General features: G+C 38.2%; 1 protein-coding gene across 1 annotated transcript in view; it reads left to right on the forward strand.

Moving 5' to 3' along the window:
- The first annotated feature begins 5,465 nt into the window (after positions 1-5,465).
- Positions 5,466-26,887, forward strand: part of LOC132839287 (VPS10 domain-containing receptor SorCS1) — a 221,771-nt gene continuing 200,349 nt past the window's right edge. Inside the window, exon 1 of the mRNA XM_060860185.1 lies at positions 5,466-6,177. Within this exon, the coding sequence (XP_060716168.1) occupies positions 5,590-6,177 (588 nt within the window). The 5' untranslated portion in view covers positions 5,466-5,589. The remainder of the gene's footprint in view (positions 6,178-26,887) is intronic.

The raw sequence follows: 26,887 nt of genomic DNA on the forward strand, positions 1-26,887 counted from the left end.
GATAATACTGAAGTTACTCAGAAAAAAAGCTCTTGTATTTTTCCTTTGCTTGTTTTTCGACATTTGAGATTTGTTTTGCTGTTAAAATTAATGATCTTGAATGACGCAAATGTGTGTGTCAGCAATTACAGGTAGTAGCAAAAAGTGGGTAGATTTAAGATTACCATTAGTGCCTGATGTCCAGCTAATATAGATCACTGCATGCATTTTTACAAATAGCAATAAGGAACAAGATGGCAGATCCTAAAGTCTGCAGGAATTTTTAGGTACTTCAGTTTTAGAATATTTTAATCAGCCAAAATTTGGGTACGTGTTGATCCCATTTTTTTTTTCAGAATATATTTAGAGCAGAGAAGAGCCCAGAGAATAGAAAACTTGTATTCCAGAGGTATGAAAGGTTGTACAGTCTGTATTTATACACATTGGATTCATGAATGTTTGATTTCCAGATTTTTAGGCTTGGTTGACTTTTATTAAAAACTTTTATTTTTATTTATTTATTTATTTGTTTAAATGTGATAAAGAAAAAGTTTAACACACTGTGGTGTTCTGTTTTTTTTTTATTTTTTTTATTTAACAGTCTCAAGGTCTAACTTTATGTGCATTTGAGGTGCTTTTCTGCTGACTGCAGTTGTAAAGAGTAAGCTGGACTTCCTTTAAGTTAAACCTGTCTATCTGTTCTTCTCTGACCTCTCTCATTATTTGTTTTCCTTAGCATTATGAATAGAATGTTGTGCGCAAAATATCCAGAAGTTTCTCAAATGTTACAAGAACCAAAAAGCCACTTGATCACATTTGATCCCTTTCTGATTTACATTTAGCATTTGGCAGATGCCCTTATCCAGAGCGACGTACAAAAGTGCTTTTAAGTCTTAATCATTGAATACATTAACTCTGGTTCACCAGGTTACAGACTTAAAATACCACGAGATTAAAAGATTGTTCAAAGCTTCCGTTTTTTTTTATTTTTTAATATACACACAAGGGGGGCACGGTGGCTTAGTGGTTAGCACGTTCGCCTCACACCTCCAGGGTTGGGGGTTCGATTCCCGCCTCCGCCTTGTGTGTGTGGAGTTTGCATGTTCTCCCCGTGCTTCGGGGGTTTCCTCTGGGTACTCCGGTTTCCTCCCCCGGTCCAAAGACATGCATGGTAGGTTGATTGCCATCTCTGGAAAATTGTCCGTAGTGTGTGATTGTGTGAGTGAATGAGAGTGTGTGTGTGCCCTGCGATGGGTTGGCACTCCGTCCAGGGTGTATCCTGCCTTGATGCCCGATAACGCCTGGCACAGGCTCCCCGTGACCCGCGATAGTTAGGATAAGCGGTAGAAAATGAATAAATGAATATACACATATACAACAAACAGGGGAGAAAGTGCTAGTTCAGCTAGTCAGTTCTGTTCTGATGAATGGTCTAACCCTGTATCTGTATTTATTTTCCTGCCACATGATTGGCTGATTGGTTAATAACACAAATAAAGATGTGTACACGTGTTATAATATAAAGTGGTCAGTAAGTGCATATCCAGTTGTGGTCAAATCTGCATCCACAAATTTTCCACAAAAATTTAAATGCGATATCCTTGATGAACATAATATTAGCAATGACATTTTCATCCCTGAAAATTTGAAAAGGTCAGTATGGGAAAAAATTTGATTTGTGATAATCTGTTCACTCTCCAGAGCTTTTCCAGAGCCTTTTCAGTGATGCATGAGGGTGGGCTTAAAGTAGCCCTACGTACATCTTATGTATGACTGCTTTTTGTATGTGCATATAAATATATATAACGCTGATTCCTACCGAGGGGATTCGAACAGTCATGTTGTACAAGAGATTGGAGATAAGACTACAAGCCCAAGCTGTTTTTCCATCTCTGGCCCATAGAGAGAGGAGGGGCGGATGGATGAGGACAGAGAGAGGAAGAGAGTGAAGGAGATAATGACGAGTGAGACCATAGCTCTGAAGGCCTGTCCATATCTATACCGTTAATCTAACACAATATATCTTTTTAATTTTGTGAGTCGAGGCCTGTGCAGCTGTTAATCATTTTTAACACCTCTGGTATGACAAGGCTTGGGTTTAATTCATATAGATGCAGAGAGAAGCTGGGCGAGAGGCAGAGAATGAAACGGGTAATCGGATGTAAGCCCATGTCCAGCAATTTAGACAATTGTGCATCCTTTCTAAAACATCCTACAACATTTACATAAATATAATTGACCCTGAAAATAAACACAAATGAAGGTCTTAGGGGCACGGTGGCTTAGTGGTTAGCACGTTCGCCTCACACCTCCAGGGTCGGGGTTCGATTCCCGCCTCCACCTTGTGTGTGTGGAGTTTGCATGTTCTCCTCGTGCCTCGGGGGTTTCCTCCGGGTACTCCGGTTTCCTCCCCCAGTCCAAAGACATGCATGGTAGGTTGATTGGCATCTCTGGAAAATTGTCCCTAGTGTGTGATTGCGTGAGTGAATGAGAGTGTGTGTGTGCCCTGCGATGGGTTGGCACTCCGTCCAGGGTGTATCCTGCCTTGATGCCCAATGACGCCTGAGATAGGCACAGGCTCCCCGTGACCCGAGGTAGTTCGGATAAGCGGTAGAAGATGAATGAATGAATGAATGAATGAAGGTCTTAAATCTGACTGAAGTAGAGAAAAAGATCTACTGCAGCATTATTCATCATTCAATAATTGATTATTGACAAACAAATTATAATCTGTCTGATTCGGCAGTTATGAAATATATTAAATTGGAAGAGAGAAAATGTGAGAGAATGTTTCTACTATTCTAAATTTACTGACATGAAGTGAGAAGTTTTTTCATCAAAGCAAGCTACCAGTTGCTGTACTATGATGCCAGAAGGCCAATACTGTAGGTCTTCCTACTACCGGTTGCTATAGTAATAGCGTTTATCAGTGGGTTATCATTATGCTTGACCAGTTACGCTCTACTGTCTTCAGACATTCATAGTCACACTACAAAGTCACTCTATACTTGCAGTTTTAACTTTTCTCCAATTTGACACATCATTAAACACGTCCACATCTAATCACTTACTATTGGTGTTGCTCATGTCGCTGGAAGTTGCCATCTCTTATTGAAAACGAATTAATTCCATTCGCTTTGTTGCTGCAAGTTGCTGTATGTGTGAACGCAGCACTAATATTTAATGCAATCCTTTCTTAAACGCATATAATTGGGCTCCTTGGAAAATGTACTGTCTTTATTTTGGAAGGAAGGAATTTCCAGTGTCTGCAGATGAGGGTGTGTCTGTTGACATGTCAATTTTGAGAAAAGTATGCAATTGTGCAAATATGGAGCAACTGTGCAATGACTACCGGAAGTCGTGGCCTAATGGTTAGAGAGTCTGACTCCTAACCCTAAGGTTGTGGGTTCGAGTCTCGGGCCGGCCATGACTGAGGTGCCCTTGAGCAAGGCACCGAACCCTCCCAACTGCTCCCCGGGCACCGCAGCATAAATGGCTGCCCACTGCTCCGGGTGTGTGTTCACAGTGTGTGTGTGTGTGTGTGCACTTTGGATGGGTTAAACGCAGAGAACAAATTCTGAGTATGGGTCACCGTACTGAGCCGTATGTCACGTCACTTTCACTTTCAATGGGTATTCATGTCAGTATCTATGATCTGTGGCTGATTCTCTTTCAACTCATATGCTATGATGCATATATCAATATGCACTGGTACATTTTATACACGATGGAACTATGCCCAGTAGTACCAGTATACCAGTAGTAGGAATGCTTGGTGCCAAGTTTATAGTACAGCTATAAAAATCACTGTATTTGTAAAAGTTTGTGTCTTCAACTTTAATACTGGGGGGAAAAAGGATTGAACAATGTTTATATCTTATATAACATCCCGTGGACATTTTACAACATTAACAACAAAATAGCTATAAATGGCTAAAAGTATGATGCGTGATCTATAAACATTTAAGAGGATGTATACTTATGTACACTTTCTGCTGTGTATGAAATAACTCAGTGACTCATAATTGTCTGATCTGATCTGATCATTTTTAACTGAGTCATTTACCAAATTCAGTACTGAACAAAGTGTTTGTTATGTGAAATAGCGTAAAGTCACAAGAAGGGTTATTCTCCCTGTTTCACTCAGTCTTTTCACTCAACAGGACTGGACTATAAAGACAGTAATTACAGTTTAAAAGACAAAAAAACGAACCTTTGTGTTAAATTAACACCCACAGGATTTAACTCCTTTACAACTGCGAAACATAAGGATTAGTAACCGATAACTCTACGGATAACCGTGCAAAATAAACATGCAAATATTATGTTATGAGAACGAGAAGTGAAACAGTGGTTAAGGCTTAATTAAAAATCTGCAAGGGCTCATTAAATACTACAGGTTCAATGAAGTAAGTGTTAATTCAGCATTAACGCTCTAAAACTAATTACTTTACAATGTCAAACTGTCCCTGATGCATGATTCTTTCTGTCCAATTTGGAAAAGTGAGAAACCAAAACAAGGCCAAAAAAAAAAAAAAAGTGCTTCATTTGTACTAGTAGCTGTATAATTCTAGATGGACATGAGCTGCACATGAAGTGGATAACTCTGTCTGGTTAGCATGAGCCACTAGCCTGGGCAGTGCTTAACAAGGTGAACCTAATTATATGCACATTCCTTAATTACTAGATTGCATTATGTTGAATGAGCGTGATTAATTCGCATAGTGTTCATCATGTTGGATTGACCAAAATGACTTGTGTTAATGTTGCTCAGTTCAAGCTCGTGGATCAGATGTTTGCGCTTTTGAAACATTATTTTCAGTGTAATATGTGATATAAAATGTTTTTTTTTTTCTGCACATTAGCATGATGTTCACAAACAAGCACAGCTTAGAGAGATGAAGCAGGTAGGGTTTCTTCATGGTTCAATACTAAGTTCCTGCCTGTAGGGAGTTCCACGTGTATTCCCTGTCTCCGTATGCGCATCATAAAGATTCTCAAGCATCATCCCATCTCCCAAAAACATGCCAGTAAATATATATATACATCCATAGACGTGACTTAATGTGTGATTGTCAGTGTGTCCATGACGCCTGAGATGAACTGATGTCTGATCCAGGATGCAGGGATCATAATCCGGGTAAAACACTTAGAGAAGATAAAAAAAAAGGATTGACATTGCCTCTATTCTGATTCGAATTCAAATCCATGATACATACACGCTTCAATAGGAGGTGATGAAATCTAAAAGCTGTGTGAACGTAATATTGGCCCCGGTGTTGGCCCCTTGATTCGGATAACAAAATAGTCACAGAAACGGTTGGATTGCGCCTCGGTGTAGATTTCAAAGCGCGACTCGGTTTGGAAATTGTCTGTCCAATCTGGCAACCCCGCTCCTCCTCCTCACCAACCTCCTCCTCCTCCTCCTCATCTTCATTTGATGAAAGCTTTCAACTCAGAGCGCTTGCACTTTTCGCGAAGGCGCGTTCGACGTTGCGCTCTCCGGAACTTGGAACAATACTTGATCTCTAACTACCACGAGAAAAAGGAAGTATTGAGAGCGGAGCGCGCGGAGAGAGAGTGTGAGAGAAAGTGAGAGTGTTTTCAGCGATGCGGAGAGGGAACGGATTCGTTTTGGTTTGGCACGGGCTTTCATGCGCCCTGTTTATGCTCCGTTTCGGGATGCTGGTCGAGGCGGACATAAGTTGCAGGTTTTGTCAGCCTTTGGGGAAGTGGCGCCCGAGGCAGCTTGTGCTCAACATGGACGCTCCAGTTATTGCAACAGGAGAAGTTGGAGGACGCGGACAGGTTTTCGGCTTTGAGCACGACTTTGCAAATGAGCCCGAGGTTGAATGCATGAGTTTGTCAAGGCGCAAACGGAATAGCCGCGCGCAAGAGTCACTGGAGACAGTGCGGGGCACCAGGAAGACCAGTTTAACCGGTAACGAACCAAACAAACCCAGTACACACAGCGCGCGCCCTGGTGCGATCCTTAAACCGCATCAGAAACAAGGTGCACGCAGAACGCGCAGGGACGCAACAAGATCTCGGGATGATCCTAAATCACCACGAGCTCGAGATGAAAGGTCACTCAGGTGGAGTAAAGATGAGTTACAACTAACCAGCTCCACGTTCGCCCTGAGCGGAGACTCGGCTCACAATCAAGCCATGGTGCACTGGTCCGGCCAGAACAGCAGCGTAAGTCTTACAACGTATTTATCCCCGATGCATTAGTTTTTTGTTTTATCCCCTCCTCATCCTCAATATCTTTTCATGCAGAAAAAAACAGTTTCAAGTTTTTTGCTCTCTGAAGAAAAGTGCGTGCGCGGCGCATAAAGATGTGCGCCTTGTGCGCAATCCGGTATATCGCCTCTGCATCGCGGTGCTGCACTTTCTGATCCCAATCTTAACACTGTATACGTGTAATAAAATGCAATGGGCTTCCTGAATTTACCCGACATATTAAAGTTCATCTATATTTTAAGGTTCAATCAGTGAAGACGCAGACTAATCCAGTCCAATCAGGAGTTTACTGGACATTTGTTGCAGTCGTAATCATTCCAGAATGTCCTAATAATTTGGCCATTCTATACAGCTCCAGTGCACAAAGCATGTCTTGCTTACATCTTGTGGAACATAGTCTCATGAACAATTAATAAGGATTCGATTGAGCAAGAGTTTGTTATGGAATTTCATCTTATTAAAGTTATTAGAAAAGGTTTGTCCCCTGAACTTATCCATGAACCACAACCTTAACCTTTGTATGTGTTTATTCTGGGCCTGATCTGATTTTGTATGTTTGTTCTGATTTAATTATTTTCTTCATTAAATGATATTGATGATATTGATCATAGATGAGAATATTGGCTGAACCCCAAAATAAACCTTTTTTTTTTTTTTTACATGCTCAGACATTTATTCTTATGCCAGTTACTCATAACACATGAATTCCAAAAAGCTGGCTACACTATAGTGAGCACAAATGATGCTACATTAATGTCAGCAGTATGTATGCACACGTTTGTATTTCTCAGTTTAAATGAGGTTTGAGCTTGATTAGTAGGTAATGACACAACAACAACAAAAAAAAAAAACGAATTCAGGAAAACTTGTTGACTCTAGTCTAATATTAACAAAATGCTTCCCACTACTGAAATTCAAATCCTTATTTTTTCCCTCAATAAAATGAATCAAGTAAATTCTTAAATTGCATGAAACCATGGTGGTGCTGTGCGTTTGTGAGGGAATGTAGGTGACGTGTATGTGAAGTTTGTTCAGACTAACGTAGTCAGACCACGTTAGGTATATTTACACACCCATTTTTGCCAGTCGATTGCAGATTCTGAATAAAATATTCTGAATAAAAGAACCTGCTGATTTATTGCAATCCGATTCAAACATTTTTTCATATGTGCATTACAAATATTCAGAACAAAACCTCTCACCATTGTGCACAAGGTATGCTTGAGTCTGTTTTAGAAAATAGTCTGATTTAAAAGTTTACACGGTTATTTTTTCCAGTTCACCAAATTACTCCAGATCTACAGCACCCCGTTCAATCTGATTGTAACTGCATTCGGTCGGTTCAATTGAGACATTTACACGATGACTTTTCAGTCCGAATGAGCTGTCTATCCGATTACTTATTGTTAATTTGGTTGTATGTAAATATATTGATTGTGTTATAATATATTGTGATTGTATCAGACGTTATATTTAACATTCATGTCAGCTCTATTTAACACTTCTATTTTGGCACTGGTTATATTTTTACAATTAACAACAATATATTAACAATAATTACAAACGGTGATATTTGCTGAATTTATAAACTTTACAAACATAAATGACCATATTTTTTTTTCCTTGTGTTGTCCTCTTGAATTGTTCAGTAGTCACAATTATCGCTCTGATTTGGATTCAGAAAACTTTAGGCCAGAATAAGGATGGGTTCTGATAACTCCTATCAGCTCCTGTTCTTCTCCAGTAGCAGAAATCTGTCTTTTTTGTGGCCCTCAATAGCCTGAGCGTCTTTGTTATACACCTTAATTGAATTTTCCCACTTTTGCAGTGTGAATAGCGAGAATCAATACATGAACTTTTCTGGGGGATTTTTTTATTCTGCTGGAAGTGTGTGAGTCCTAGTCGAGAAGCTTAGAATGGATTGAATAATAAAAAAATTGCATGGCTCAGAATGTATTTGTTACTATGTGAATGTATCGCAGAACAAAAGGAAAGGCTTTTAATGGCTGCTGCATCAAATACAAATGTAAACAAGAATTAATGGAGGTATAAATATGTGTAGTGTTTACACAGACACTATGAATGTTTTATACACTAATGTGGAAAGTGTGTGTGTGTGTGTGTGTGTGTTTATGCGTGTGTGTGTGTGTGTGTGTGTGTGGTGAAGTCCATGTAGGTCATCTGTTTTCTCACCACAGTCTAGCCACCATTCTCACACACACACACACACACACACACACACACACACACACACACACACACACACACACACACACACACACACACACACACACACACACACACACACACACTTCCACTGAAACAGATGGACCACACTCCTGAAGATGCCCAGAATCTTCATGTTTCTCTCCACAGCTCCTACATCCAGCAGGGCTTGTTGATTAAAAAAAGGGAATCAAAAACAATTAATGTAAGACAGTTCTTGTAACGATTATAGATTGCTGCCATCATCTTGAAGCGCTTAAAGGATGTGATGATGAGCCAAAGTGATTTAGTGCCAGGGTTTAGAGCTTCTCTAGTGTAACAGCTAAAGCGTTCTCATCCATAACCAGCGCTAATTGAAAAAATGAGCAATGTGATGCATGTAGAATCCTAGTGACTGAGATCAACTGGTGTTGGGTGATTTGGCGATATCGATATTGTGATAAATCACACCACGATACACAAAAGTGTCTTTATAATTAAAAATTTAAAAAAATAAAAAAAATAAAAATTTGAAAATTTGAAAATCTTTTTTTTAATTGTTAATATTGATATTTATAAATAAAAATACTTTTAAATGTTTTTTAAATGTACTTTTAAATCTGCTGTATTGGAAGCAACCATATATTTATATAATAATAATTCTTTCAAAGTGATAATATTTATTTATTTATTTATTTATTCATTTGGTTATTTATTATTATTATTATTATTATTATTATTATTATTATTATTATTATTTTTTTTTTATTTTTATTTTTATTTTTTTATTTTTTTTTTTTATCATAATGCCCACCCCTAATATCAATACACAACATGTTTACAATCAGGTGATTTTATTTTATTTAGTTTTTATTTTTATCACTAAACCGACATTTTTTTCTTAATATTTTTATATTGTTTAAGCCTCTGTGGACGAGCACCAGAGCAATGTTTACCTAACAACAGATTTTTTTGCCCTGAACCAAAATTTATTTAGTTTAATTATAATTTGTTGATGCTTAAAGATGGATCTTATTCCTTGTATTGAAAAGCACAAAGTTGAAAATGTGAAAAAAGTTTTGAATCAGCTTCATCTGCATGGAAACTCGCTTATGGTCACTAGTCCTTTATTTACATTGCATCTGATGTCCTAATTTATACTTAAATACACCTAATTTGAACAAAACACACACATATTCCTGCAGGAGTTGCAATAGTGAGCCAATAAAAGGCAAGTATTCAGTAGGCAATCCAGGATCTTTGAGTGAAGAGGTGCTTTGTTTGAGGTTGCTGGAGGAAAAAAACAGCGGGGGAAAAAACTCAGCTCATGAATGAGGAAGATTCACATGGTTTTAAAAACCAAAATGGAAAAGTCTTGCAGTGGTATTTCCATTAAATACTTTATTTGAACGTGTCAGTTGTAATAAAACATTTAGTTGTACGGTATAAATTTGGATGAGTCATGCCTCCAACCAAGAAAGCTAAAAGCAGAGCAGAAATGAATAAAAACAAAAACGTGTGTTTAAAGAGTCAAAAATTATATAACCTCAAAAAAAACTACACTGTGGTTTTAAAGAACCTTTGTGGAGCTGGTCTGAGAAGACTCCACATGCAGGTCATGGAGGTTCATGGTGTACATGCACCTGTTATCTCGCAAGGACACTCAGAAGAGCCATGTGCATTAAAGAGAAAATCCATCATTTTAGCTGCAAAGTAAACGAAATACATAGCAAGGCTTTAATCACAAAGACGATCTGAATTTGAGATTGCCTAACCTTTCGTCAGCAGATCATGATCGAGGCGTCAAGACAAGAAGAGGACGGATGCATGGCTCTGGCAGTAAAGAAACCACCAGCCATTTGCATACAAACAGTAAAGTGACAAAGAAAGCACAAACACATAGATACGAGAATTCGTACAACTTCATTTTAAGACCATATAATTAATTCAGTTGGAAATTATTATTTTTTTTAATGGAGAGTAGGGCGATGTGAGTATTACTGAAATGCCTTAATGACTTTATGCCTCTCCAAATATGCTTTATAGATTACATTGTAATGTTCCCATTAGATATAATAATAATAATAATAATAATAATAATAATAATAATAATAATAATAATAATAATAATAATAATAATAATATTTGTTATTTAAAATATAATTATATAATTTTATATTTAGATAATAAATATACTATTATTAAAAACACCTTTTTAGAGAAAAATACAAATTCAATAAAATTAAACAGTAGGTGCAAAATAAGTTCAAAAGTAAACATATTTGAATGTGAAAATAATGAAAAATATATATTATTTAAATACTGATACAAAGGAAATACCAAAAATGTATTAATGACAAATAAAAAAACAAACAAACAAAAACAGCTAGATCTTTAGAAGATGGCAAATTAAAATGATACTAGAAATATTTTGGCATGTTAGTAAAGATTTATAGGCCTTGTAGCTATTTTTATGTATTTATTTTATTACAGTAAACTTTTTGATTTTGATGCATTTGTTGTTGTTTTTTTTGAGATGCAACTTGAATTTTCTTGCGCTTTGATTTTGTGAAAAACTACTTAAAGGTGCCCTGCCACCCGTATTTCATTACTTTTGTGGTAATGTCTGAAGTTTACTATGGACTCTGTGGAAATAATGCCTTGATTACCTTGTTTCAAGCCATTCTAGTGTGGTATAGAAAGCCTGCAGGAAGACTCAGCTCGATTTGCGCCAGTTCTCATGAATATTCAAATGAGCTATGCTGCTTGGCTCCGATTGGCTAACCGCTAGGATATGAGAGCATGACTATTCATTCACCCAGCGCAATAAGTAGCCTAGGCTAGAGGAAATTTGTTTACAATCACCTTGAATTGCGGCAGAATGGCTTCTTCACAAGCCCGTTGACGTTCAGCCATCCTTGCTGTATAGGAAACTCACTGAGCTACACGAATTCTGGGGGCGTGGTCTCAAGTGGGAGAGCTCATGAATAGTAATGAGCTCAGTCACTCTGACGTCAGAGTGACCAGCTTTTCCAACTGACCTGATTTCTCCCCTTATTTCTTTTAAGTGGCTAGAACTGACCGGGGAGGTAGCAGTTCGTTTTCACATTCACGACACAATACAAACACATATGGACCTAACACATATCAAAAAATACAAGTAAAAAACGGTTTTGTGTGGAAGGGCACCTTTAAATTGCTGTAACTGCAAGCAGAGTGTTCTTCTTTTTAACTCCTACCAGTAAAGATACGTATGTTGTTACTTTCTATGATAGCTGTACTTGTGTTCGATGCACATGAATCAGAAGGTTCTGGCTGAATGTGGGATGTGATGCCACTGTATCAGTCAGAGTCGGCTTCTTGACTGATTTCGCACTCTTTTGTATTCTCTCTTTCATAGCTATGGTTCACAGATGAAGTGTGAAACTTCAGGACAATCCAGGCAGTTTTGAATGATAACATATTGAATGATTATGTCTTGAAGCCCTTAATTATCTGGATTACAATCCTCTTTTCAATTTTAATTCCCTTTATCTCTAAATTCCTGTCAGAATAAATTTATATTTATCCTGAAAGTTTTTTCTGATGGACAACTAATTTCGAATTGTACTCACCTGGACATCTCTGTTGTGAAACGGTTGCGTCTACATCTTGAAGTGGCTGTCAGTTATAGATACCATTAAGCCAGTACATGTTTACTGTCCTTACTAAGACTGACAGCAGTCCTGAAACGAATAAACGAATATAAAGCAATCATCCTTTATATTAGTGTGCTGCTAGTAATGAAACCCTAGTGCTGAGTTTTACCTTTTGGATGTTCTAGAGCTTAAACATTAGTGTTAATAAAGAGTGTAGAGGTAAAGAGTCTGACTTGCTGACTGTGGTCATTAAAAAGACTGCTGCGAATTACACCTTGACTCACAAGCGACCTATAGATGCTAGAGAGCGAGCGGAAAAGGAAGTCTAGGTGCTCAGTGCTTGCATAACTAAACTGCTCTCACACAGTATAGTGTCTCTCTCAAATATCTGTGTATGAGTGTGTGTGATGACATTCTCATGTTTTTAATGATCATATGTTCTAGGCTCCACCTTGTGTGTGTGGAGTTTGCATGTTCTCCCCGTGCCTCGGGGGTTTCCTCCGGGTACTCCGGTTTCCTCCCCCGGTCCAAAGACATGCATGGTAGGTTGATTGGCATCTCTGGAAAAATTGTCCCTAGTGCGTGATTGCGTGAGTGAATGAGTGTGTGTGTGCCCTGCGATGGGTTGGCACTCCGTCCAGGGTGTATCCTGCCTTGATACCCGATGACGCCTGAGATAGGCACAGGCTCCCCGTGACCCGAGGTAGTTCGGATAAGCGGTAGAAAATGAATGAATGAATGTTCTAGGCTTATATTTTGCTTGCACTTAGTAAACAAGAAAATGAATACTAAACTTCATTTAAACAAGTTTCTAATTAAGCGAGCACAATCGATTCATGTAGCGTTAACGTAAAGCAGTTACTCTGGGAAATCTCAAAAGGATGTTGGCAACGATGGAACTAATATTATGTTACGTGTCCGTTGCAAACCTCCAGTGTTGTGGGCTTGACTCCTAGCTCAGGTGTGAAGTTCTCAAATCATGTTGGATGTACGAAAACAAATTGAATCACTTTAACCTTGTAATACTCCCAATTTCCATATCATAATATATATATATATATATATATATATATATATATATATATATATATATATATATATATATATATCACAGGTTTTCACATAGGTAAGAATACTGCCATTTAAGCAATTTTAAGAGCATGATATATTCATACCAATACCGTTACCTATATCAATATATTTATAGTAATGGTGCTATTTAATAAATCCATAATAAGAGCCTTGTGCGTGTTGAGTCTAGTAATATCATATACCTTGTTAGCAACACAGCTATTATTAGCATCCTGCCATCATGTCTGATTGACTAATTAAGCAAGCAAGAGCTGTTTTTTTTTTTTTCTTTAAGCAATTAGTAACAAGCCAAGTGCATAGAGTTCCCGTTAACATCGCAAAATGCACCGCCAGCGGCAGTTGTGGCGCACACGAGACCAGCTTGTGCTGTCGTCACAGCACGCTAAAATCTATTTCTGGCAGCTTTATTTTTTGCATGCAAAGTGTTAGAAGTGCTACATTTGCAGGAATAATGAGAGAGAATAGGTCTGATATTGCAAGTGTCTGGCTTTTATCCTTCTTCCTGAAAATGTGCCTAATTGGATGGTTTGTGTGACGCAGTAGTCTAGAGTCAGCACACATCCAAATGTTCAAACTAACATGCAACAGCACGATGTTTAGCAAAGTGAAATAAAAGGCAGAAGAAATTAGTGTGTTTGTGCTGGTGCCCTTCTTTTTTTTTAATACGAAGACCTGGAATGCTTGCTGATGTTGGGCATTCATTTTACGTGCAGAACTCGTGCGGTGCTTAACCGTGCTTAACAGCTCTCTCACTCAAATTGTAAAAGATTTTTCAACTCAATATTACAACATTTTAATGGTAAAAAGTATGATAATAAGCCACGCTCACCCTGAACTCTCTCACGGATCGTACGTTTAATACTGTGATTGCTTTCCTAAATAAATGTCTGAAGAATAGCATGTAGGGTATAGAATAAGCAAGGAACTAGAAATAGATCGAAAAATTAAGGGTCAAACACTGGAAATGAACAGAAATACGAGTGACATTCTATGCTGAAGAGAATTGTAGTCTTTTTTTCCTCCTCTTACAAATGATGATCCATTTTTAGAGGCCTGTTGATTTGAACAGCTCTCAAAGTGTTGCCCTGCAAGCTCTAAGAGCTTGGTGTAGGGTTTAAAACGCTTACCTGTAACTTGCGAATTGGAAGAGTGCCTCACTTGACGTGGGAAAAACAGCCTACAGCCACTACTTCCAAGTGCTACTCATTTATCAGTCCAACAATTCTTTTTTTTTTTTTTTTTTTTTTTTTTTTTTTTACATGATCTAAAGAATAGTTATGGATATATCTTTTTTCTTCCTTACTTTGTACCCATCAAATGTACTTTTTTTTTATTATGTAACTGGTCTTAAGTTTGAGAAAAGCACATTGAAATAAACTGAAATTCAAGTAAACTAAAATTTCTCACATCATAGCTGAGATTCAAACCCACAATGCTGATGTCTAGAACAGCTGCTTTACCTCTGAGCTATCCTACTATGCATGGCTTGAGTGCCGATGTGTTGTGGTTTGTGGTATCATGTTTGCTACACACCTATGGTTTTGACGTTTCAGCCCTCACCTTCACCCTGTGTGTATGGGGTTCTCCTCATGCTTCAGAGGTTTCTAACCCTAACCCAAAGGTTTCCTCCCAAAGTCCAAGGGACGCGCTGTAGGCTGATTGACATCTCTAATTTGTCTGTAGTGTGTAAATGTGTGTAAGAGAGAGAGAGAGAGAGAGAGAGATTGTGCCCTGCTCCCTGTCCATTGTGCCCTGTGACTTCTGGAATAGACTCCAAGCTCCCTGTGACCCTGTGTAGGATAAGTGCTACAGAAATGAATCCATTTTATAAACAGATCTCTGGGATCTGATCAGATTGGCTAGTCCACTTTATCTGTACTCATCAATGAGCTTTTGGAGACCATGACCCTCTCTCCGGTTCACTGGTTGTCCTTTCTTGGACCACTTTCATTTTATTAGATACTAACCCCTGCATACCATGTAAAGGAACATGTAAAGTGTTTTTTTCTTTTTCAACCCTTGTCAAAGTAGCTCACATCCTCATGCATGCCCATTTTCCCAAACTTTCAAAGATGACTGTTCACTTGCTGCAGAATATTTTCCACCGTTACCTCTGTAATGAGGTAATCAATGATATTCACTTTGACATGTCAGGGGATTAATGTTAGGGCAGATCAGTCTGTAGTGAAGAAGAGTCCTGCCGTACCTGGGTTAACTTATTCTTTAAAGAAATGTTGATGTTTAAGCTTGAGGTTAGCATATGCATTGAAGAAGGGTTAGGTTTACAAAGGGTGTAGAACTAAGGGTGTTGTATGTAGGACTTTCTACCACAGCAGAACTTGAGTCACAAATGCTGGATAAATCTGGCAGTTCCATAGTGTCCATCGAGACTATGGTCTATGGTCTATTTGTGGTTAAAGAAATATCATTGTATTAAATGTAGTGATTATTTAAATAATTAGGTCCATAAGCTATTGTCAATAAACTTGTCCATTCAAAACCTAGTCATACATGTAAGAGCATTGTAAAAGGTAGAGAGGATATTCAATGTTCAATAGCATTTCATAGTGATCTTTGTCTTCTGAAGTTTTTGGAAGGCAGCCATGAACTTTTCCTCTGTGAGATGTTATGAATTTGCAGTCATGAGACCATGAAGATTTAGAAATAGGACAAGGAGTTGGGCCGACACTCTGCTCACAGCTGTCTTGTTGCAGTGTTGAGATTAGCTGATTCCTATTAGCTCTGGGATTTATTGTGTATTGACCAGGGAGGATGGGAAAAAACTGAGAATGCCAAGGTGAAGCGTGTCAGATTGCAGGAGGTGAACAATATGAAAAAACATATTGTTTACTCAGAGTTGGAAAATTGCATGACCGCTTCTTGAGCTTAAGAAGCGTTTCCTTGCACTGAAATGTACATGGGTTGGACTACAAGGGTGGAATAATAATTATCAGAGTTGCTTCACTTTTCAAATACAAATTCACCTTTTTATCAAGATGCTCTTGCGGATTTCGGCATGTTTCGACTTGATTAAAAATTCATTAACCTGACAATGCTTCATATAGTTCTAGGGCATACAGTACAGTAGAAAACATTCAGTTTTTCCGAACTTCCTTAAAGTATTATAGATTTAATTTAAGATGGATTACATTTTTTGGCCATCAATCTAGAACTCCCATTGTTCCTGGAGAATCCTGGCAAGCTCTTTCAGACTGGATGGGGAGCATCTGTGAACAGCCATCTTCAGGTCTCGCCACAAATATTCTACGCGACTCACATCTGAAGTTCCACTAGGCCACTCAGGGTCATTCAGAGACGTCCTGAAGCCGCTTGGGCATCTTTTGTCATTGCGAGCAGTGAACCTACACCAAGTCTGAGGCTCTGCTGTTATACCTTTGCATATATCAATTATTCTAGGGCAATGGATAGCTCTGCCATTCAGATGATTTCAATCTTGAAATGATTATGTATTCTCCAGCAGTTGATTAGACAGTCTGGGGACACATTATGTTACTTTTGTGTTCACACTGCAGATGGTATGTGGCCATATGTGTCCTCTGATTGTAGTGTAAGTGATTGGCTCACAGACCCATTGGAACCAGTTCACACCCGTATTCTCAGCTCACACAGGAGCAATGTTAATGCCAGGTGTGAACAAGCCACTGGACTTCCCGGCTTGGTTTTTGGCCTGGTTTCATACGCTGTGAATTGTGGGAACATACACAGGTGTGCGTCTTTCTAAATCATGTCCGATCAATCGAATGTGTCACAGGTGGACTCCAGTCAAGTTCTACAGACATCTCAAGATAGTTAACTCTTTTAACCAGAGGCCAAAAAATGGAATGGATTTTGTGCCTGTTTGCTCGTGTCCATGTCCATAGCTGTGAATAATGGCTCATATGAAAGTAGACACTCAGGGCTTTAAGAATTTGTAGTTTTTCCATAAATATTTGTTATTATTTAGCCTGCTATTGGAAATATTTTCTTAATTTTAATTCAGTTCAATTCCATTTATATGTATAGTGCTTGTAACAATTGACATTGTCTTAAAGCAGCTTTACAGATGTATAGAAACAGAATAAAAATTAAGTTTAAAGTTTATAATGAAGTTACTATTTATCTCTAACATTCATCCATAATGAACAAGCCGGAGCAAGTAAAAACACTCTGAGATGATATTGGGAAGAAACGTTGAGAGGAACCAGACGCTGAAAGGAACCTCATCCTCATTTGCTTCATTTTCATAGTAAATTTGAAAAAAAAAATGTTTTTTTTTTTTTTTTTTTTTTTACACAAATATTTATATCTTCAAAGTAAGCGGTGATATCACACCCGTTTCTGCTTTTTGAGATGCCCCATGAACAAAGTCTCACACTGAAAGACAAAACTTTATACTGGCTGAAAATGTCCGATAATTCTGGAATGACGTTGTACTCATAATAAGGGTTCAAGCTAAGACGATGCACCTGAGAGATTACAGTATAGTATGTGATTTTTATTTTTTTATTTTTCTTCATGGCATATTGTTCAAAATGGCCAAAAATGTCAATTTAACCTACTTCAAAATGAAATCTCTAGCACAAAAGTGTACAAAAAAAGTAAACAGTTAATATAAATAAGTATTCTGTCTGATTTCTCTCTATTTTTAGAAAGCTTTTTAATCTAGCTTTTCTAGTATAGGGATGCAAACTGAGTCCATACAGACCACACAACATTGATTGAAGTCCTAAATATAAATGTGTGCTCCTGTAAAAAATCAAGGTTCTTATAGAAGAATAAACGAACTTCAAAGTTACTAAAAAAAATTGCAGATTATATGTTTTCAGCTCTTGATTAAAGAAGGAGCAAGTTGCACATGGCGTATTGTTTAAGCACAGTTGTTAGAAGCAGTGAAAGAAAACTTTTTTCTTTTAAACAGTGCAATTAAAATTTATGAAGGTACAGTTACATAACATTCCTTGCTTTCAAAGTTCTGGATAAGCAAATCATGTGACTGAAAGGTCAAATGATTTCCTTTAAATACTTAAACATTAACGAGGATCGGAATAAAAAAGATTATTATAGTGGTTATTTATAACTTTTCACAATATCAATATCTCTCTAAAATGTTGAGCAACATCTACTGTACATGTATTTTGAATTTGACAAAAATTTATTTAATATATTTTTCTATATAATATATTATTCTTGGTCCAATCATTTACTGTAGACATTTTGTTTTGATGGTCAACTTGCCATTTATTTAGCCTTTAGTCCAATAAGCTGACTTCAGGTAAGTGTCACAACCAGGAAGTAAGGAGACAGACCCGTACACAGGATAGCTTCAAATGAAAGGGGTTTAATAAATAAAGAAGACAAAGACAGTAAAAAGGCGAACTAAAACAATACAGATGACGACACTTAACAATGACTAGACATAACGAAGGGGTAAACGTAACTAATGAATCCACGCTTCCCTCCGCAACGCGGCTCACATTTATACAAAGGACAATAATGACACAATAAGGAGCAGGTGTGGTGACAGGGAAGAGCAGACGAAGGCGGGGCAGACACGTGACGAGGAACGACAACAAATGCACATGGCCAAAAAGTCCGGGCTGAGTCCTGAGAGTAAGTAACTCAATAAACAATTGGCCACAATAGAGGATCTTATACAGATGCTGAGCTAAATTGTGAGCAGATTTAGGAGAATTTTCTTGTGTCTTTTTTTTTTGCTCTTCTTCAGGATGTTTACAGTATTTGGTTTGGTCTATTAGCAGCAGCCTCCTAATTTTTAGGGTCACATATCGCTGGTAACAAAAAACTGACACCAGAATGTTTTCTAATTATCTATCGGTTGCATTCTGCCTCTTGAAAAAGTGCTGCATAGGTAGATTCAAGCACTCTATTTCAAATAGTTATCTCAGGACACAATATTCACTCGAATGTGAACTAGTGAGTGAAAATAGTCTCGTTTTCTTTCATTTAACAGATTAGTTTTTTGATATATATGTTTTTTATTTTGACTGCCATCTTTGTTGGTGATGCTAATGAGCTTCGCTAACCATCCATCAATACTATGTGTTGTAGATATTAGGAAGTGGGGAAAAAAAAATCAATGAATTGTCAGACCTCTAGCAATAAGATGGATGGACTTTAGAGTCAACTTGCAGAGAAATGGAGGAGGATGTATATTGCTTGATGGAATCCTGATTAAAGCTTTCTATTTGAAAGCAGAGAAAATAATTCAGTGTGAAAAATCGGTCTGTTGCATATACAGTATTTTTAGATCAGCAGGAAAGAAACAAAGCAGCCTTTACATCAGTAGAGCTCTGACACTGTATATAGAAACTTCAGCTATTATATCTACAATTCTCTTGAGACTCACTGGAAGGTTATTTACCACAGACCTTTCCTATTTTATTGCACTTATTGGATAATTCATAGCTGAAAAACTGATTGCAAACTAGCATTTTGAAGAAATTGTTCAACTCTGCAAAGGTTTTGAACTTAATCATTTACAACCTAGAGATTTTATGTTTAGAAGTAACCGTAATAATAGCAAGTGTTTGATTTGTAATTTTTGGCCCCTTGCTATATGCAATATATGGTAAAAGAACTGCAAACTCATCTCTCGGGTGATCAGGGTAAACCAGAATAAATTTCATCCAACTGAAAAGCTGACTCGCTCACATGTAGGTGTGAAAAATGTCCTTTCAGATTCACACCAAATTATATAGCTGAACTTTGACATGCAAAATCTTTAGCCAATAAAAATAAAATGCCGGACTCCCAGCTCACGGCACACTAAAAAAAAAAATACAGGAGCTGCTTATTATTAAGTAACACTCACCCCATACTTTTGCCTCGCTGTTTTCTTACTGTTGCATGGGTCATATCTGAAAGAAAAATGAGCTATCTTGTCCACCAACACACGCTAGGGATTGTGAGGTAAAATTCTTTTTTTTTCCTTTCTGCTCACTATGATTTTCTTGTTAGCAACTTTGGCACCTCTGAAGTAGTTTTTCAAGCCAGGTATGTAGCATTCACTAGAAAGTCTGGTACTTTTCATCGCTTCTCGTTTTACAAAAAGGCGAACAGGATAGGATGTTAGCAGCATTCTTAGCTGCCGAGCAGTTTAAAAAGCACTATTGTAAAATGCACTCGATGAGGAGGATTTCTACCAAATTCTGTAAATGGAATGTAATTGTAATTGCTGTAGTGGTCTGATGGGTCTATTTACACTGTGTGACAAAAGAAAAGGATGAATTGTCTTTGATCGGTGATCCTGACTTGAGAAAGACAGGAAGGCTGAAAATTCTGATGCAAAATACAAAATAAATAAATAAATAAATAAATAAATAAAAACTACACAGAGCCATATGTCACTTCTTTCCTTCCTCTAAATTTTCAGCAAGCTTCTCCTCTTGGCCAGTCAGCCATCATTTGGAACTCACACAATCCAAGTCTCAGTGGTGTTCTTCTCATAATCAACCCAAAAGCCCAGGGTTTTGGGCTCATTTCTGCAGTTGCTAAGATAATTGTGGCCTGCTGGGTTTGCTGGGTCACAGACAGAGCACTCACTGCCTCAGACATGCTCTGCCGCTTACGCCTTTTCCTTATCAACCAGAAAGTCTGGCTGCCATTATTCAACACTCCTCCCAGGTACCTCTCTCTCTCTCTCTCTCTTTCTCTCTCTCTCTCTCTCTTCCTTATTGAGTTCCCTGTCTGTTATCTGCGTGCTGAAGAAAAAAAATTAATACTGAGAAATTTAGATGCTACACAAGCTGTTCCCTCGGGGAACCAGAGATCCTCAGTGAAAAGGGACCACGTAAATAAAGATGTGATTTAGTGGTGACGAGTTCGGATGAGACCCAGGTGTCCGCGCAGGATTTCGTTAAGTAGGAGACGGTCCCGTGTGCGTAATTTGTCTCCTTTCAAAATTAAATGCCACAATCACTTTTCAATTTATGGCATGTAATCGTAAAGCAGTTGCCGGGGTGAACGCATGCCTGAGCATAAGCTCCGAGTACGGCGTTTAGATCACAGCTCCACAGGATATTTTGACGTTGTGTTTCATTGCAGATTAGCGTCAGTGACGGTTTTCACACTGCCTTCAGTTTCGGTAGGATGTCGTGACGGCACTAGAAGATGACTGAGGTAGGAATGACATCTATATGCAAATGTAAACAAATGCCGCATTCCCTTAAAATATTACAACTCAAACCGGACAAACCTGATGAAATATAATATAAATATAAGTATATATAAGTGTATAAATACAGATAACAGGAGTTACTGTAAATGCAAAGAACCTCAAGTTGAGTGGTGTTTGACTTGTGTAGAGTATAGAACTTTATACAGTTAATTGTTTTCTCTCTCTCTCACTCATTTTCTACCGCTTATCTGAACTACCTCGGGTCACGGGGAGCCTGTGCCTATCTCAGGCGTCATCGGGCGTCAAGGCAGGATACACCCTGTACGGAGTGCCAACCCATCGCAGGGCACACACACACACTCTCATTCACTCACGCAATCACACACTACGGACAATTTTCCAGAGATGCCAATCAACCTACCATGCATGTCTTTGGACCAGGGGGAGGAAACCGGAGTACTCGGAGGAAACCCCCGAGGCACGGGGAGAACATGCAAACTCCACACACACAAGGTGTAGGCGGGAATCGAACCCCCAACCCTGGAGGTGTGTGGCGAACGTGCTAACCACTAAGCCACCGTGCCCCCCAGTTAATTGTTCTTTTTCTTTATATTTTTTTTTGTGTTATCTTGCATATACAATGGCCATGTACGTATTTGCCTTTTTCCCTATGAGTTTCCTTGCACCTCCAGGGTTGAGAGTTTGCATGTTGTTTCCGTGCTTTAGGGGTTTCCTTTGCGTCCTCTGGTTTCCTCTAAATACATGTTGTATGCTGACAGGCATCAAGTATGCGAATGGGTGTGTGAGTGTATGTGATTATGCCCTGTGATGGATTTTCACCCTGTCCAGGGTGACCCTCGTCTTGTGCCGCGAGTCCACTGGATGGAGGGATAACTGAAATAGAGGAAAAATATACAGTAAAACCCACTGACGTTATTGTGCTAACAATATTGTCCTATACTCCTACATGTTATATTGTTCCATAAAGCACTGAATTCTGTTTATTTACAATTACGATAATAGTTGAGAGTTGAGACTTTTATTTCTTTGTTTATTTTATATCTGTTCAATTGAAAACTACATATAAGGTTAGGAAAATAATCTCACTGTTTATTTGACTTTATTTATGGCCAGACATTCTAACCATCAGGAGACAAACCTTCATGGTTGCTAAACAAAAATCAACAAAAAGGGACAACCTCTCTAAAGCTAAGCGCTTCAAGCTAATGATAAAATATTATTTCCCACCATTTTCACATAAGCTATCATTCCTCATTGCATGTCAGCTGCCAACTGTGGACATTGCAGACTATCACATGCTTCCTTCAAGACGTTAGAAGCCATCCAACTGCTGCTTTTCGAACTGCTGCTCGTCTCATGCTGCCTCACGAGGGAGTGTAAAACAGAGGAACGTGCGATCTACCCTCTTCCGCATGGTACTCTCTCCCCTGTCAATCATAATATCATCCCATGTGCCTCAATGGCACATTAGATTCTTTGGATTCCCGTTGTGTCACCGAACTTGCGGTTTTGAACTAGCAATCCCCCAATAATGGGGCAAATGTTTTTTTTTTGTGCTGGAGCGTCTCACAACCTAATGTTGAGACTCCTGAGACTCACTTTCTCTCTTTGTGCTTAACTGTATAGGAGCGATACATCTCTGTCTGTGTTGTGTCTGGATTTGGGCTCCAGCTGTGAAAGCGAAACATTTAAATTGCACTATAGCAAATAAGCAAATTTCACCACATGCAGCAATCCAGCTGCAGGGAAGAGAGAACATTTTCAACATAGTGAATATATTTAGAGGTGTTTTCACATATGCCATGTTAAGCCTAATTTGAATCGCATCCTGGTTTCTTGCAGATAAGAACAGAAATCGCACACAGGTGAGAACCAGAACAAGCGGTCTCAACGTTTCAGTTCAGCCACAAGTGAAATCTTGTTTTGTTTGATTTAAAGGAAAAAACTATTTTCTCCTGGCATTAGATCATCGTGAATTGATAACCGTGCCATGTACTTTTGGATTCTGTTGCGCATCTGTTAAAGTGACCTGCGAGGCATTAACTCAGCCAAAGTACAGAGACCTGTGGTTGGCTCTGATGTTTGGACTAACAAAAAAGAGAAAGTTATGACTGGCTGCAACAAACAAAAGGTTTAAGCTAATCTGCATTCTGTAAATTCTTAATTCGAGTCATAGCATGGTCTAGATTTGCTGGATGCGTTGTACTTTTGATCAGAAATATAACCAGAGTATATTTTGCCACCTTTTCTTCTTACTTATCAAAATGTAATTCAGAAAATAGTGCAAACAGACGGGGTTGGTGAAATAGAGCTGGTAATATAGAGATATTGAGGCACATTATACTGGAAAAACATACAATAACTTTGTCCTTAGAGTGTTCGCAAACCTTAATTATTATTTAATGGGGTGATGCTAGTGATTTGCACTGTAATCATTTGGACATTTCTTGAGATTGCAATTAACTATGGCTAATTTTGTACCAGTCCATCCAGATTAAACAGGATAAGAAGGAATTGTACATGACTCCGACAAGGGAAAGTATCAAGGTAATTTTTATAACACATACAGCATGTTCCATGTTGTTTAGCATGTCATGACACCAGACACTGTACAGCAGTGAGACACGACTTTAAGTTTTCTTCAAATTAAAATGGCAAGCAAGTTATGGCAGAACATAAACAATACACCCAGAAGCCTCGATCATGGGGAGAGCAATGTTTCTTCCCCCCCTTACTCTAAAGTAATTAAGATCTTTGCTTTGGATGCATTGCTCTGTGCATACTAAGTAAGAAATCTTGAAGTAGAGTAATGGCACTCTTGGCAAATATTACAAATGATCCCATTGCTGGATGCATTCTGTTAATTGGTCCATGGCTGTTAAGTGCAGTCTCATGTTTGGTGACTTTTTTTTTTTTTTTTTTTTTTTGAGAAAACATTCATAAATTTTTATTCCTGCTTGCTCATCGATTTCTGGAGGTAGACATGCACAACAGGATGTTATGCGTTTAAAAAGCATGCCGGAGACAAGGAGGTGGGCATGATAAGGTGTAATATGTTGATTATGAAAGCTTAATCATTTAAATATATATACATATATAAGGTTAGGAACGGTTTTTATAACGATTCAAAACAATCCATAGGTTCCAGCTAATAAAGCGAGTTAAACATTTAAGAGAAAGGTAATATTTGATATTGTTATCAAATATTACAGTACTATGGTATCCCCAACTTTGACTGTAACCTTTACCGTCGTAGCTTTTCTCGGATCTAGATGTTTAAGGATGAGTAAGCTGTTTCACGTGAAAGTCTGAATGAGAGTCGCAGACTATCGGGAAGGTCAGCACCTGAACATCGGCACGTTAATGCCATTATCTAATCAACCAATCATGTGGCAGCAGCACAATGCATCAAATGATGAAGATACAGATCAAGAGCTTCTGTTAACATCAAACATCAGAATAGAGCAAAAATTGTCATATCTGTGACTTTGATCGTGTCATGGTTGTTGGAATCAGATGTTCAGGCTTGAGTATTTCAGAAACTGCTGATCTCTTGGAATGTACTGTATACAGCATCTAGATTTATACAAAATGGTGCCAAAAACAAAAAACACTGAATGAGCAACTGTTCTGTTGGTGGAAATGTCTTATATATACGAAAGATCAAGGGAAACTGGCCAGATTGGTTTGAGTGCCAAGGAAAGATACAGTAACTCATAATTGTGGTGAGCAGAAAAGCATCCGAGGTGATTTTTTTCCCCAGTCTTCAGCTGTCCAGTTTTGGTGAGTCTGTGCCCATGATAGGATCAGATTCTTGTCCTTGGCTGACAGGAGTGGAACCTGATGTGGTCTTCTGCTGTTGTAGTTCATCCAATTTAATGTTGTGTGTTCTGAGATGCTTTTCCGCTCAACACAGTTGTAAAGTGTGATTATTAGTGTTACTATACTTCCTGTCAGTTCAGACCAGTCTGGTCATTCTCCACTGATCTCTCTCATCAACAAGGTGTTTCAGCCTGTAGACCCTCTGCTCACACGATGTCTTTATTTTTTCCCCACTGTTCTGTGTAAACCATAGAAACTGTCTTGTGAAAATCCTAGAAGATCAGCAGTTTCTGAAATCTGCCACCAATCTGATGCTAGCCCATCTGGTACCAACGACCATGCCACAGTTAAAATCACAGAGATCCTACTTTTACTGATTCTGACCTCTAACTGCACTAATTTATGCATTGTGTTGCTAAATAATGGTATGAACTCTGCAGCTTTACAGGCATTCATATTAAAGTGAAGCTGAATGCATTTCATATACAAATTAAAAATGACACCGCTAACATCTATGACTTATCAAAATATAGAGACGTCAACATTCCACTACTTCTGTACACAGAGCTCTTAGAAAATATCTCGGCTGGAACTCTGATTTCTTTAGAATTCCTCGGATGAATTCATCACGTATTCAGTTTATGAGAATCCTTTTCCTGAGGTCGAGCACACGCTCGGCTTGCGTGATATAGTTTTTGTCCTCTGCTCGTGATTGACCGTGCATTTCAGAAATTTCATCCAGAAATTCGAGCCTAAAACACAAAGAAAAGAACATTTAGACCATTTTAGGATTTAAATAGAGAAGAGGAAGGTGTAATAATATCAGTTCTGCAGTCAGGAACAGCTTGCCTGCAGTGGCAATTGCAAAACTCCTCTGGATGGTAGATTTTTAATCTGATTATGCCTCAGCAGTAATGTTCAATAAACAAAATAACCTGTAACAGTACATTTTCAAATGAATCCTTTAACAAAACGAATGTTTCAGGATCGAAACTGCTTATCGGTCATGTGACCGACGTGACAAAAGTTTATTTTTTCACTTTAACATTTAACATTTCACTTTAACTTGATTTTATTGTATAGTAATAAATAAGTAGGGGAGGGCGGGGCTTGAGTTGTGTCTCAATCAGCTCCATAGATTGTGAATCAGGACACGAAGTACGATTCGGGGCACCGGTAAGTATCCTGACTCACTACTTATTGACGTTTAGTGTTGACTCAATTTCCAGCAACATTTTCATTTCCTCTTGTAAATCTTATCAAATATTTATTTTTAAATCTGTTAGTTTAATCACATGCATTTCTGTTAAGGTACTTTCGAACAGATCGTAGACTAACTACAGTAGCGGGTTTTTAAAACGTCATTAAAAACATTTGATTTAGTTGATTCTAACAAACCATACAGTACGTACAGCTTCATTTTAAGTTAACATCACTAGCATAGGTAACCGTTAGAAAGCTTTAATTTTTTGCCAGAAAATATGATCATCATGAGCAGCGAATGCACTTGAAGCAGTTTGCGATGGAGGGAGACGGCCGTTACAGTTGACTCCCTGATCCTTACCCGTTATAGACAGCTGATTTGAGATGCACACAGAGAGTTCACGATATCTGTGTAACTGTCAGTCAGTCAGATTAATGATAATGATATGGTAATAATATAATCGTAGTAAACGAGACGAGTGACGAGACATCCTGAATGTTTACAACGGTGTAGGAATGATTTAATTATATTGTACAAGCTGGTACA

The sequence above is a fragment of the Tachysurus vachellii genome, chromosome 24 (genome assembly GCF_030014155.1).
Source record: "Tachysurus vachellii isolate PV-2020 chromosome 24, HZAU_Pvac_v1, whole genome shotgun sequence".
Taxonomy (NCBI): domain Eukaryota; kingdom Metazoa; phylum Chordata; class Actinopteri; order Siluriformes; family Bagridae; genus Tachysurus; species Tachysurus vachellii.